The sequence below is a fragment of the Triticum aestivum genome, chromosome 4D (genome assembly GCF_018294505.1).
Source record: "Triticum aestivum cultivar Chinese Spring chromosome 4D, IWGSC CS RefSeq v2.1, whole genome shotgun sequence".
In the NCBI taxonomy this organism is placed as follows: domain Eukaryota; kingdom Viridiplantae; phylum Streptophyta; class Magnoliopsida; order Poales; family Poaceae; genus Triticum; species Triticum aestivum.
Window position 1 is genome coordinate 88,484,417 of NC_057805.1, and position 15,020 is coordinate 88,499,436.

A 15,020-nucleotide genomic window follows, 5' to 3' on the forward strand; every position below is an offset into this window, starting at 1 on the left:
TTCTGGTTACCAACGCAAAGATCACAGTCGGACCCATGTTTAGAGATCTTTGCTAGTAGTGCATTTTGTATCATACAATACATTCGCCCATCTCTCTCCTACTATTCACTGAACGGCCGCTGTATGTGTACCAAAGGAACGGAAAAGGAAAAAGGGAGAGGGGAGAAGAGAAAGATCACAAACTAGTTTGCCAGCTGGTGCATGGGCCAGGTCTGCTCGTGTGCTGCGCCCCCATCCATGCATGCATGCGCCCATCACTAGCTACACCAGCGTTTTCTTTATGATTCATTCGATCTCGCCAGCTGCTTGCTTGCTCGATCCTATATAGTACATCTGCCATAGCAGGGGAGAGAAGAGGAGGAGCAGAGAAAGAAGAGCGAGGATGGCATCGGAGAAGGTGGAGACGATCGTGGCGGGGAACTACGTGGAGATGGAGAGAGAAGGAGGCGACGGCGAGCATCAAGCAGGGGCAGGGGCAGGGGGCGGAGACGGCGGCGGCGCGGCGCCGTCGGGGAGGAGCAAGCTGGTGTCGAGCCTCTTCTGGCACGGCGGCTCCGCGTACGACGCGTGGTTCAGCTGCTCCTCCAACCAGGTGGCGCAGGTGCTGCTGACGCTGCCCTACTCCTTCTCCCAGCTCGGGATGGCGAGCGGCATCGCGCTGCAGCTCTTCTACGGGCTCATGGGGAGCTGGACGGCGTACCTCATCAGCGTGCTGTACGTGGAGTACCGGACGCGCAAGGAGCGGGACAAGGTGGACTTCCGGGGCCACGTCATCCAGTGGTTCGAGGTCCTGGACGGCCTCCTCGGCACGCACTGGCGCAACGCCGGCCTCTTCTTCAACTGCACCTTCCTCCTCTTCGGCTCCGTCATCCAGCTCATCGCCTGCGCCAGCAACATCTACTACATCAACGACTCCATGGACAAGCGGACGTGGACCTACATCTTCGGCGCCTGCTGCGCCACCACCGTCTTCATCCCCTCCTTCCACAACTACCGGATGTGGTCCTTCCTCGGCCTCCTCATGACCACCTACACCGCCTGGTACCTCACCGCCGCCGCCCTCGTCCACGGCAGGCTGGAAGGGGTCACCCACTCCGCGCCGACCAAGATGGTGCTCTACTTCACCGGGGCCACCAACATCCTCTACACCTTCGGAGGCCACGCTGTCACTGTGTAATCATCTTACTATTCTCTTATAAGTAGTAATTTTGCATGTTTTTCGAACTCCTGCTCATGGATCTTGCATTGCATGCATAATTGCACAGTGAGATCATGCACGCCATGTGGAAGCCGCAGAAGTTCAAGCTCATCTACCTCATGGCCACGCTGTACGTGCTGACGCTGACGCTGCCGTCCGCGTCCGCCATGTACTGGGCCTTCGGCGACGCCCTGCTCGACCACTCCAACGCCTTCTCCCTCCTCCCGCGCACGCCCTTCCGCGACGCCGCCGTCGTCCTCATGCTCATCCACCAGTTCATCACCTTCGGCTTCGCCTGCACGCCGCTCTACTTCGTCTGGGAGAAGGCCATCGGCGTGCACGGCGACCGCACCGGCGTGTTCCGCAGGGCGGCGGCGCGGCTTCCCGTGGTGGCGCCCATCTGGTTCCTGGCCGTCGTCTTCCCCTTCTTCGGCCCCATCAACTCCACCGTGGGGTCCCTCCTCGTCAGCTTCACCGTGTACATCATCCCCGCCGCGGCGCACATGGCCGTCTTCGCGGCGCCGGCGGCCAGGGAGGGCGCCGTGGAGCGGCCGCCGCGGGGGCTCGGGGGATGGGCAGGGATGTACGCCGCCAACTGCTTCGTGGTGGCGTGGGTGCTCGTCGTCGGCTTCGGGTTCGGCGGCTGGGCCAGCACCGTCAACTTTGTGCGCCAGGTCAACACCTTCGGACTCTTCACCAAGTGCTACCAGTGCCCTCCAAGGCACTAATTACCTAGCTTTTAAATCTTTGATTAATCACCTACCCATATAAGTAGCAAACTGAATTTAAAAGATTATTCAACACGCCTAGTTAATTAGTTTCTTCCTGAGAGAAGAAACTCTAGTTAATCTCTCACAGAGAAAAAAAAATCAAATCGGAGCTTGTTTTTGAATTTTGATCGTGTCGTGTTCTGTTTTGTGTGTGTGTGTGTGTGTGTGTGTGTGTGTGTGTGTCATGTTTGTAATTAACAGTTCATGAGGACTGTATGTATGTGTATATAATGTATGTATCTTAAGATCAGTGATATATCCATCTTTGTACGGGCTTCCGCTCTGTTCTTCTCCCATCTACAAAGTTCACATGCAGTTCTCCTATATGATTTGGGGAAAAAATCCATCTCTGAATTACTATGCTACTACGTAGTATTGATCTGCTCTTGTTTTTTGTTCTCCTTGGTTTTTAATTAGAAGCATTTTAAATTTGTAGAGTTCAGAACCCGAGAGGGGATGATCAAAGATTGTTTGGCTCAATTGTTTTTGTGCGGGGTGTTTATTTAGCTTAATTGTTGCGAGTTTGTGATGTGGCATGCATGCATGTGCTGCTACACTACAACAGTGGAGATAATTTCTAGAGATTTTGTGTCATGTCCTGTCCATATATGCATGCCAGTTTGCAGCGACCCTCCCTGCTAATCAATTACTCCAGTTCGGATCTTCACATACTCCTGGATACATTAGACTAATTAGAGGGTCCTACCATCTACTAGGAGTGGTGATGATCCATCCCCTTCAATAAAGCGGACATCCTATGGTGATGATGATGATGATGCATCCATCCATCCAGTTAACTGATGATACCCACAGGACAACTAAATAATTTCAGCTGTCGAAGAATCACGTGTGACAATGATCACGCATTGCTTTGGTCCACCTTTAATTTGTCCCAGAAAATCAAAGCGAGTATATATCTGTTTACACGTCGCGCTATATATGGTACTCTCACTTGCAGATTCTGATAATGAAGTGAGAGATGAGGAAGAAGGGAAGAAAGATCAGCTGGAACTGACAGCATGTGTGCATTGCACGTTGGGGAAAGGTGTGAGAGGGCTGTCCTCGGCGTTGCTGGTCCATGCATGCCTTTGTTGTGAAGTAACTGTAGGACTAGCTACCCTCGAGATCATGTGTGACGAAAAGCAGAACAACAAGTTTTCAAACGAAAAGAAGCTAATTAAGTATTCCCTCTGTACTCCTTTGAAAAAAAAAAAGGTACTCCCTCCGTTCCAAATTATAAGATGTTCCAACTTTTTTCTGAATCCAATGTGTATAGATGTGTTTTAGTGTGTCTGTTCACTCGTATGTAGTCCATATTAAAATATTCAAAACGCCTCATAAATTGGAACATGGTTGATATACCTGAAATCCAGTCAACACTAGCTGGGGGAGGTACAGTTTCATGGAGACTGCTACTTCAACCAACCGGGTGATCTGAATGCAGAAATGCTGACAACTGCTACTAGATGACAACAGATCATGGGAGAAGGAAGGACGCAATCAACCACGGATGCGCCGATAGCAGCGTCGCCTCCGTGTCTGTAGCGGCGGCATCGCCTTCTTCTCCACCTCCGGCGGGGTACGGACAGGGATCATTCGGCATGCACAGGCGCCAAGAGGCGAGAAGAGGACTGGGCGAGATCTCCTCCAGCCCAGAAGACCATCATCCTTCACCTTCTAGTCTGAACTCTTCAGGTATCAACAGACATTATTTGTCATTGCAAATTTTCAAGCGTGGCAAGCTAACTAGACGATGATATCCTGAAAGGCTACAACACATTGTAATTTCAAATCCTCCTTTTTGTATCAGCAAATCAAAACACATGCTTGCTCGTAACACTTCCTTTGTCATTTTCCATAAGTTAGCCGACAGAAAGGTCCAGCCAAATCAACTGAATCAGGAAACTACAAGATGCATAGCCCCAGATCCAGGCAGCAACAAACTGGACAGCAAGATCAGGCAAACATCCATCCATGGATCCAAGAGCATGCATTATTCGGAGCTGAGAGTCTCTGACATGTCCACGGTTCCATGGACACAAAACATTGATTATCTCAGCGATTAGCATAGCAGATGATTAATAAGATTAAGCAGATGCAGCCAGGCAGGGTACAGGCCAAGCAAAGCTACAACGGTAGCCTGCCTGTTAGGACAGAGACTGTAGGGTGCCCAAGCAACAGCCCCTCACGCCAAACTCCAGATCTGGAGAAGCTTGATCCATCTATGGCTCCTTCACTAAGTGTGCGCGTGTGGCAATAATTGAAGGATCCAATATAGTCTACACATGCATGCTTGATAAAAGGAAATGATGTGACACCAAGATTCTCCAGAGATCAAAGTGTCCAACAACAAGAGAACCAAGATTTGGAGGGCTCATGGAAATGAAGCCGTGGCCTGGTGCATTTGGAAGTTTCAGGTAGAGAAGAGAAAGAAAAGATGGTGAAAGTTTTGTCACGATGCCTTGACAGAGATTGTAGAGGTAGGCAATTGAGTACATCTGCTACCTATTAATGGAGGCAAAAAAAGACACACAGAAAGGTACATTGGCGAAAAAAGGTGGAAGTTAGCAAAAAAAATTCCATTGTAAGTTATTTGCCACGTTTGGCCATTGTCTGTTTAGTTTTCTTGTACTGCTGACACTATATGAATATAGTCCAAAGGTACAGCCTAAATACTGGGTCGAAGCCGGGGGCTGGATCTTATATTCTGATACAACCTCCTGAGCAATGAGGGTGGAAATTATATGAGTTTACAACATTGTGACTTAACAATTCTCTAAGCCAGTAAATATTCAAAAATTCCATCGCAGAAGCAAAAACATGTACAGATTAAATTTACATGATTGCTACTGTACCGATAAGCAAGAATTAAATCTATGTCTAATTAATGTCTAAGTAAAGCTGGATGAGCCCAACATTAACTCAAACATGTCATCTGGGGTGAGAAGGGTTGTACCACCAAGAATGAGCTCCACATCAGGTCTGCCGCTCTCTGAGATTGCCTTCATGACTTCCCGGACCTTGCATGAAAAACACCAAGCTTATCAAAGACAACACTGCTTTCTAACACTAATAAACAGGGATTTGGGTTATATGCTTTTTCTCAGGAAGAAGCAAGTATTCTTTAGTTTTGGTTGGTTGCGGTCTCTGAATTAGAGATCTGCGATCTGACGTATGCTTATCAAGCTGTATGAACTAAAATCTGATGTTGTGGAGACAAGAGGTTCTACTGGATATTAATAAAGCAGCGTACTGATCTAGACAGTTCCAATAAAACGAATTAAAATCTTGTTGTGCATCCTTAATGTAGTTCCAGATCGAGATTCAATACTACTAATGAATATATCACAAACTATGACAGAAACAACAAACTTCATCATGACATGATAAAATAAATAAAGCCAAAAAATATGGACCAGAATGTACCTCAAGAGTATTGATACCTCCCACAACAAAAACGATGAGAAAACTTTGATCGCCAAAATTTGGTTTGGACTGCAGGCAAAACAACTGTGAGTTCATAATTTAAACAAATGTCACAGCAAGTAAGAAAACAATGGACCAACGTACCTGTCCAAGGCCAAACCTACCCAATCCGCTTTTAAATAAACGGCCAACAGCTGATGAATGATATTCAAGGCCAGGTATGTCAAATCTCGTTAACACAGCTAATATCAACTTATAAAGCAAGCCTTTTCTTGAGTAGCTATCAGTCTCAAACCGACTCAGTGCTGCCAACCCTTCTCCAAGAGCTTGATTATGTAATCTCATACTGGACAAGCTATGAAAGAATTTAAAGAGTTGATCTACCCTATCCCGTACTTCCAACTTAAGTTGCATGTCCCCATAAGCTTCCTCTTTTTGATGATCAGCATCATCATCATCGTCCCAGTTATCCCACTGGTCATCAAAATCATCGGTAGTGGTAGAAGTAGGCTCACTAGAGTCCTTATTTCTATCACCATCTTTAGATCTACCTTTAGCTTCAAGTTCCTTCTCCAAACCATCAAGGAACCGGAACTTCACAGATGATGGCCTCTCAAGGATAGAGTCCACCACAACATCTTTCAGTGACCGTTCATCTTCCCAAGAGAATGGACCACCAGCTATCGATGTAGGAAAGTTTTCGCCGGCCAAGATATACCCAACAATCGTTAGAAGTAATATGTCCTGGAAAGTCAGAAGGCCTTGCGTAGACCCCATGGTATTACCTTGTTTGTGAGATTCCACTGAAGTGCTAGTGTTGATGAAATCACGAATCTCGCTGGCAAGACTTTGAGTTGTCTCGGCTGATGTTACACTTAATATTCTCTCAGCACTTGTAAAGGCCTCCCAGCGAGTACTTTGAGGTTCCTGGAGAGCCATTTCAGCAGCCAGTGCCAACTGAATAATCCCTCTGTTTCTTACCAAGGACAGCTCGTGTTGACAGAGCATTTGCACCATAGAACGGAGCTCTGAAATAGAAGCCGTCTGTCGACCTTTAGATGGAGAGGACAGCTTCTCAAGCTGTAAAGCCTCCATAAGCAATTTCTTAATCAACACCAACCCATCTTTTGCTCCTGTGTCTAGTAATGCTTCTAAGTAGCGCACTCCAGCATAGTTGGATAGGAAAGAGCCACTTAGAGTGCCTACTTTGCCATCATGTGCTTCGTCGGAGTAATCAGGTAGCCAGGTAACTTCGGAGTCAACCTCAGCAGAGTTCCAGCCAGACACAAATGCCATCATACTTTCAGACAGCATACTGGTTCTGCTCTTAGTTTCTTCCTTGCCAAAGGCTGATTCAAAAGGGACCTTTATATCTAGTGGGGAACGTTTTACAGTAGCTTGGGAATGCTCGCTGGGAGTTTGAGGATTTTTCGCCGCATAACAGGATGAAGTCCTTTCCTTGCGTGGCAACGATGACAGCATCCTATCAAGAAATGATTCGCCATGAAGGCAAGGAGTTAGGAGATCAATTGTACGATCTACAATCAGTAGACCAGCAGAACTCTTATTACGACCAACGTCATATAGACTTGACATATCCATCATCAGCTTCCCAATGGCCCTTGATGTATCACCAAGTGAAAATATATCAAGCTTTAGGTCCATCTACACAAATTTTGTAATGGAGATCAACAAAAGGTTTCGTGCTTGAAAAATAGATAAGAGCAACTACAATGCAGCATGCTGCACATGATAAAAGTCATTACCTTATTGGCCAAATGGTACAAGAATTGAGCAGTCAAGGTTAGTCCTGGGGGCACCTCATCGCCATCAAAAGGTTTACCAGTAGATATGGAGGGTAGACCAGGGCTAAGGGAATCCTCACGGTGATTTGACAGATATGATTCAGCAATTATACCTTCCGAAGGTAAAACAAAAGTCCTTGAGGAAATAGGAGAGAAAATCATCGGAAAGTGACAAACGGTTACAGACAACCTCTTTCCTCTTGCTTCAACCTGACCTAAGTCATCATCAGAAAAATCCTTTTTCCTCGGGCTAGATTCAGAAGGGCCATAGTGCACCCCAGAACCCCACTTAGTATCACCATCTGAGGTGAAATCTCTTTCTGTGTATGAAATGTTATCTTTATCCTTGTTCAACTTCCCACACTTCTTTAGAAGCTCCTCATGGTCCTGAATGAGTAATGTCTCATACTCCCGGAAAGCATCTGGTCCAAGTGGGGAACCAACGTACGCTGAGTGACCAATCTGCAATAAATTCACCATGGGTTCAAAAGGTTCCTCGCATAATTTTGCGATAACTTGAAATAGATTTAAGAAAGTTCTAAGATAATGAAGTGAATAAGGAAGATGGGCATACATTTTGGCAAAACTAACTGTAAATTGCAGAGGAAGCAATGTACGCAAAGAAGTTCTTACTGATACCCTCATATAAGGTTACTACATAAATCAGATAGTTCAGGAATCATGAGGACCTCAACCGAATCAGGCTAGTTTTGAAGTAGATACAGTGAAAAACACAAGTACACTACAAACTACATAAAACAGAAAGTATGTGACTCATGGTGACCTTATGATAAATCCGATAAGTTTTGGAACAGGGAACATGCAAGCCACTAACAAACAGAGATCAAACAATGCAGACAGAGTAGATGCAATGCTACCAGCATGAGCAGTGACCAACATGTATTTCGATGATTTTTTTTCAAGAAAAAGATGAACTCCTGCACCAGTACAAGTATACTGCATTTTTCAATGAAGAGAGGAATCGTGGCATTATCATTCCCTGTTCCACGTAAGAACTGCGAATGCGGAGGGAAAGAAAACCATAGGGGGGTTCTAGCAGCCCATGAAAAATTAAGATCATAGATTTCTGGATCCAAATATTGACACTCTTTTCTCAGAATGGTTTCGGAAAATCATTTGAGCTGACCATGGGTCCTAGTAGATAATAGTAAATTCAAACACCATTCATCCCCTATGTAAAAACTCCTTGGTTAGTGTAATGCCCCGGACACACCCGCCGGTTACTGGCCGTTACTCCTGGCGGGATCTAGACTGCCCCACAGATCAACACTAGTCTTTCCTGTGCACTTTGTCCTCACTCATGCGCACCTGGGACCAACTTCCCAGTCGGTCACCCATCCTGAAATTGCTCCAAACTGAGCACGCTTAACTTTGGAGTTCTTTCCGAATGGGCTCCCAGAAAAGAAGGAATTCCGTATTTATATGAGTAGTCTATCATCCTTATTAAGCCAGGCTATCACATACACCCCCACTCAAAGGAACCGACGTCCTCGTCGGCCCACATGAACGTTCCCTCTTGGCACACGTCTGTGCGTCCAATCCGGCACATGTGCCATGCCGTGTGACCGTGCACCTGACCCGCAAACATCCGTGTAACCGCGAGGGTCGGCTCTGATACCAACTTGTAACGCCCCGGACACACCAGCCGGTTACTGGGGGGTCTAGACTGGCCCCACAAATCAACACTAGTCTTTCCTGTGCACTTTTTCCTCACTCGTGCGCACCTGGGACCAACTTCCCAATCGGTCACCCATCCTAAAATTGCTCCAAGCTGAGCACGCTTAACTTTGGAGTTCTTTCCGAATGGGCTCCTAGAAAAGAAGGAATTCCTTCTTTATATGAGTAGTCTATCATCCCTATTAAGCCGGGCTATCACAATTAGGTGACTGACTCTAAGGCCGTGAAGGATATTTGCCTGATCACCAAGATGGAGACAAGAGACGTCGTCAAGACACGAGAAAGATGCACTTCAGGGAAAACCAGTCCCCACGGAAGTCCGGTGAAGATTGAAACATCTAGGCCATAGTTGCTGTAAATTCTTGTAAGAGTTACGTTGGAAGTTGATTTGTAAAATTAAAATTTAGTAAAATAATATAATTAGCAGTATGATCAGGCCCTTCAGAAGCAAACCAGTCATCACAATTAACATATTATTGCAGGGGTTAAGCACCTCGGAAATTGCTGTCAATACAGTACAATGTGAAACAGTTCCATGGTTGCCCAAGCAGCGTATAATATACCGATGTGCATCACTAAGAAGGCGTGATGTAATCACGACAATCTTCCTTGCTGGATGAGCAAAACTTGAATTCCACTCAGCAACCTGCGAACACAGACACATCAGGTGATGAGGTAAAGAACAGAACAACAAGACAGACCATTTCTCGAGTACACAAAGTAATAAAATTTCCCTGTTTCTATAGTAAAGACACAGAAAACCTTGTTAAGTGCATATAAGAATACTGCATCTTCAATGTTATCGACGTGGCAGAGTACCAGCCAGTCTGATGTGCACACCAGCAGCAAATGCCAAGCTAAGGCCCAAGACCCAACAATCAGATAGCCACAACAGTCTAGTTACAGCACAGCAAGCCAACAATGCAGCTAAAAACAATTGTGGCCATGAGGGACGTCAGGATAGTGAGAGCTGCACTGATCGATTCGGTCGCATTTGTTAGTTTGGGAGGAGATGTAGATTGCATCATATATGTTTGTTAGGTTCGAAATCTCTATTCTATTTAAAGATGAAGAAGTGCAGCCATTATTATCAAGAACGTATACGACCTTCTTTCTTCAAAACCCTCTCCTTCATCTATGGTCAATGCCTCTTATTCTAGCATCCCGTATCTCTGCAGCCATGCTGCAAGGCCCACCTCACAGTACTCATGACACTTGCATACCAAGGTTAGCATGCTGGTTACTAGGACTGTCATTTCCTATCCATCATAAGAAATCAGAAAAAGAAAAGATAAATATAAATTATACAGACTCAGTATGTTGCCAGATCAATAGGCAGTACTTCAACAATTAGTTAATTACCACCCTAACTATAGCAGAAGTCCAACTTTCACTATGAACTACAACCGTCACAACTTCGGCACCCACGAGGCCACGGCGGATGCTGTTCAGGTGATGACAGAAGGCACCACATTTCTTTCAATTATTTCCCCCTCTACCCACATTCCCCTCAACTGTTTGCTTCTACGGCTGTTATACTTGAGTCAAAAAAGCTCATGGATAGATAATTCTAGATACGTGCAACCACGTACACACGCAGCATGCCACACCGTGCCATGGCAATGCTAGACGACAGAGCCCTGTGCCAAGTGCCCTGTACGCCACACACTATCATTCACATGACCGCAGGAGCCCGAGGAGATCGAGGCACACAACAAACATGTATTGGCATCATTGATCGCAAGACCTGGCTCTACCAGCTGACTTGCATATGACTTTATGGTTAGCGAAGAAAGGGTGAGATGGATGTCAAAAGAAGCAATAATAGTTGACATGTCCGGTGATGGCAAAACCATCCATAAACTCATGTTAGGGGGTTATATGAGGTGAGATGCATATAGAAATACATCATCGCTAAAACCAGTGTGCATACATGTAGGTTCTGGCTTGCCTACTAACTTAATACGACAAAAATAAGTGAATTGCAATTTATAAGGTGTGTTATTTGTATGACATCTGCTGGCCATAGTCAATTTCCACAATGCAGGTACAGTGCATAAATCATCAGAAAAATAGCCCAGTAATGCTACAGGACATTCATTAAGCATTCGAGTTGCCACCAACACCACCCATAGAAACTAGAATCACAGCACCATGACCATCAAATTATAGGGAAACAGGGCAAGTTGTAGATTTCAGTAGTTGCTTGATACTAGATAGAAAGCGAGAGCGACGGAACCTTACAGCATCAAGAGGAGACGTGCTTTCCAAGCTGCAGACCGCACGAGCGCCGAGCTCGAGAAGCAGAGGGAATGCTCCTATAAACTGGAACGCCTCCAGAGTGCCTGCATCTAGGTACACTAGTGCATCCGCAATCTCATCCCCAATCTGCAAAAGCACCAGTAACTGAATCAATTTCTATAGCGCAAGCTGGGAAGATTATGCCTATACTGTAGAATCATCAACGGGCAGTTTTTCTCAATTGTTTTGCAATTGAGTTAACAATAAAGCAGCCCCATGTTTTACCACTCGTTTTAAGATGGATTACTTCCGTTCGGAAGCTTCAAATGTTTGTTTCTTCTTCAACAGAAAAACTGCTGGAGGCGGAAAATTCTAGGAATCCTCATGCGCTCCATCATCAAAAATTACGCACTGATACTTTTCGAAGGATCGACAAGAAAACGAGCAAGCCAAAAAAGAGTACGGAACCAGCAAAGGGGAACTCGCGAAGTGATTCGACCTGGCCGATGGAGTCTTGGCAGGACGCGATCAGATCCACCGCCACCATGGCGTCTCACTCCCTAGGTCCCCAGAAGATTGCGGAACCTTCACCGCGACGCCACCGGGTGATGCGGTCGGATCGTGGGTGAGGGGCGAAGCCGGAGGGGAACTGCCGACGGTGACCGCAGCTAGAGAACCCGGAGACCCCGCTGCTCCCGCCGAAGGGGGGAGGGGAGGAGAGATGGATACCACCTTCGGAGCTGCAGCTCGCCGGAGATGCGTCGCTGGCTGCTACACGGGAGATGAGCGCGGAGGAGACGGTGTGGGGCTCGCAGGAGGAGGATTAGCTCCGTTTTAGTTCAGTCTTTGGTTTCACAAGCCCATGCGAATACGGCCCAGCTACAAAAGCAACATCAGTTCTCTTCTTTCCTTTTCTCCAAATAAAATATATTTCTTCCCGAATGTAAAATCTAAATTTGAAATATTTAAATGATCCCATGAAAGTTGAGGAAATTTCAGATGATAACGAAAATTATTAGTCTGTACCTTAAACTCGTCAAGGTTTCATAAACTCTCATATACGACCAAGCCTACCCCTGTTAGCGAGGTATTGGTGATATCAAGTGACTTAGCTCTTCAAAGTAACCGCATAACTTAGCATAGCTCTTGACTATCAAATTAAAATTAATTATTGATGGCCATGATAGTGAACATTATGTGCGCTATGGAACATGAAACATGTCTACTATGTTGATGCTACAATACACATGCGCAGTGCATAGTCTATGTTACCCGGAATAATCTTGGTTGTAAATATTTGCTCTAATGATAAAGTCGTGTTGTGACTTAGTAGAGCTAAGTTACTTAATCTGTTTTCTTAATACCACCTAGCCAACCCAAGTTTGAGATTTGTCTCCGTAGTAGTCTCTCGTATTTAGGTGGACAAAAATCCCTTTGTGACAAAAAAAATCTCAAATAGACTTTTGAAGCTATCCATTGAGATCGACCGCAAAAAATCAACTCCCTACCCTACCTTTTTTAGCAACCAATGTTGCTAAATTTCTCCTACCATATTATGGTGTGGCCCTTTTGGCACAGGCTCTGATTGACTCCTATTTTCTTTTCTTTATCTCACCAAATTCTTTTCATTCACACTATTACTCTCCCTTGCAAATACAGAAAAAAATGTCAGACCTAAAAACATCTAATGTGCAAAGTCTCCTCCTATACCTAGTTGTAGGTTCTAGATCGTATGCTTAATGATTTCTTGAAAATCATCCAACACATCATTTGTGCTAAGACACCATGTGCTTATGACCAAAGACTAGATAGCTCAAGGTAAATTTCGTTCAACACACATTTGTGCATTGATGAGCATCCATCCATGTATCGTGTGCTAAGGAGGTGACAATGACGGTGGTTTTTGCTCTGATGTGCTTTAGCAACGACCATAGAAAGTTAGTCTAGGAACTCCTTTGGTGCCCTATTCACCAGTCTTTTGGACTCATCATTCTTCATGCAAATGGCTTATACAAATAGCTCGTAACCAATATTGTGTTTGATGTATTTTTTGTTCTGTAATTCATGTAATCAATTCATATGTTCAAAAACGTCTACGATGCATATTTCATAGAACACTTCTCTATGTAAACAAGTCCTGAAAGAATTTACTTCATGTTGGGCACACAAAAACTACTTCATGATATTGTAACTTCATAATGTCACCACATCATGTATATATTTATTTCTTCTAGATGTGTTGTATGTTTTACCCATTATGGAAAATATGAGAAGTATCTGAAGTAAATTACGACATGACTAAAAAGTACTCCTCTATTCACTAAAGAACAACTTGAAAATCTTTAGCAAATAAGCATGAAACAACGCCTAAGGGAGGAAGTTCTGTGATAGGCTAACAAAAATAGCCTCATGTTTCATTTCCTCTTCTAAGAAATTCAGTATAGTTACTCTAAATCTTTTAGAGGACCATAATCATCTTCTAAAAGTTAATACTACAGCGGATCAAATAGGCCATGCATGCTTGCGCCTTCCGCATTGAATATCACTATGAATCAATAACTACCCAATCGAGTAGTCACGGGTAAGAGAGGAAATAAATTGCTAGCCTTGTCTCTCATTGATTTTGCAAACAAATGAGGGAGTACCAAACATCTCTGGCACCTCGAGCGTTGATAGTGGCTTCTCATATCATGTTTTCTTTTCAGTGCGGAATATCTAAACTTAGGAGCTAGCATACAGAAAAAGATGAAGCAATGCGAAAGAGTTGGATCATTTATGTGGTATCATCAGAATAGGAGGCAAAGGGGAAGAACCCATGAGCAAGAAAAATAGCTTATCTCCAAGAATCGCCTAGGAAGCTCTTCGGATATAATATATTTTCTAGGGCGAATTTCATATCGTCGTACAATTAGCAAGATCTTTTGCAAGGTAGTTGATTGGTATTCTCATACATTCATGTACTTTTCTCAATTTTCATAGAAAATTAACCACAAACTCATTCATCGCAAACGAACATGGAACTAGTATTCACCCATCATTAGTTAAACACCATCGTGCCATGGGTAATGAGGAGAGTCTCTAGTAATTTTCTAGGGATTTTACCAACAAGAGGAATGAGCAAAACATCAAACCCTAGGTTTGACCACAAGGACGTTTGATTGATATTTGGGCAACATGATACTCCCTCTGTCCGCGAATAGGTGTACTTCCAACTTTTGTCTTAAGTCAAAGTTTTAAAATTTTGACCAACTTTATCGGGAAAAGTGGCAGCACTTATGGCACTAAATTAGTATCACTAGATCCATTTTGAAATGTACTTTCATAAAATATCAATTTGATGTCATATATGTCACTGCTCTTTTGTATGAAGTTGGTCAAAATTATAGAACTTTGACCTAGGACAAAAGGTAGATAGACACTTATTCGTGGACGCAGGAAGTACACACGACCATGTGGTGAGACTCACATATGTTGACCAGAATGATCAAACAAGTCTCTCCACAAAAATTTGGGGGGTGCCATTTCTGGCCTTTCAAAAGAATCCAAAAAATACTTAAATATCTTTGGAACTAATATTTTTTGAAGGGAATCATAATCTTATATATAATAGACCTCAGAAATGAATTTAATAAATTTATGTTATGGAAAAATATATAAATAGTTCAAAGCTCTACTTTGGACTGTTGGAAAAGAAGATGGGTTTAATTGCTTTTTGTCCAAAAAAATTGGGGTTTTTAACCACATGCCATGATCAGTGGGAATAGTTTAGGCCATAGGATTGGAAGAGGATAGTTATAGGATTTTCTATGAAATACAATCCTATGGAAACACCAAATAAAACAACTAAGATAAACTTTGAAACATCCAATAAAAAATGAAGAT

General features: G+C 44.1%; 2 protein-coding genes across 2 annotated transcripts; one reads left to right on the top strand and one right to left on the bottom strand.

The window, feature by feature from the left end:
* The first annotated feature begins 205 nt into the window (after nucleotides 1–205).
* Nucleotides 206–2,238, top strand: LOC123096405 (putative auxin transporter-like protein 4). Its single transcript, XM_044518143.1, has 2 exons — nucleotides 206–1,173; nucleotides 1,266–2,238. Exons 1-2 carry the CDS (start codon nucleotides 383–385, stop codon nucleotides 1,924–1,926), a joined length of 1,452 nt encoding a protein of 483 aa, XP_044374078.1. The 5' UTR covers nucleotides 206–382; the 3' UTR covers nucleotides 1,927–2,238.
* A 2,381-nt stretch (nucleotides 2,239–4,619) lies between these two features.
* Nucleotides 4,620–11,973, bottom strand: LOC123096407 (sec1 family domain-containing protein MIP3). Its single transcript, XM_044518144.1, has 7 exons — nucleotides 11,638–11,973; nucleotides 11,142–11,285; nucleotides 9,391–9,543; nucleotides 7,161–7,661; nucleotides 5,539–7,059; nucleotides 5,395–5,463; nucleotides 4,620–4,988 (listed from the first exon to the last, which is right to left on the bottom strand). The coding sequence occupies exons 1-7, from the start codon at nucleotides 11,683–11,685 to the stop codon at nucleotides 4,860–4,862; spliced, it is 2,565 nt and encodes an 854-aa protein (XP_044374079.1). The 5' UTR covers nucleotides 11,686–11,973; the 3' UTR covers nucleotides 4,620–4,859.
* Between the last annotated feature and the right edge of the window lie 3,047 nt (nucleotides 11,974–15,020).

Excerpts from the sequence above, each read along its gene's own strand:
- LOC123096405 (XM_044518143.1), top strand. The coding sequence starts at position 383 with ATGGCATCGGAGAAGGTGGAGACGATCGTGGCGGGGAACTACGTGGAG. Across the intron at positions 1,174-1,265 it reads GGAGGCCACGCTGTCACTGT|TGAGATCATGCACGCCATGT; the intron begins GTAATCATCTTA and ends ATAATTGCACAG.
- LOC123096407 (XM_044518144.1), bottom strand. The coding sequence starts at position 11,685 with ATGGTGGCGGTGGATCTGATCGCGTCCTGCCAAGACTCCATCGGCCAG. Across the intron at positions 11,286-11,637 it reads GCCAAGACTCCATCGGCCAG|ATTGGGGATGAGATTGCGGA; the intron begins GTCGAATCACTT and ends GTGCTTTTGCAG. Across the intron at positions 5,464-5,538 it reads GTAGGTTTGGCCTTGGACAG|TCCAAACCAAATTTTGGCGA; the intron begins GTACGTTGGTCC and ends TTTTGCCTGCAG.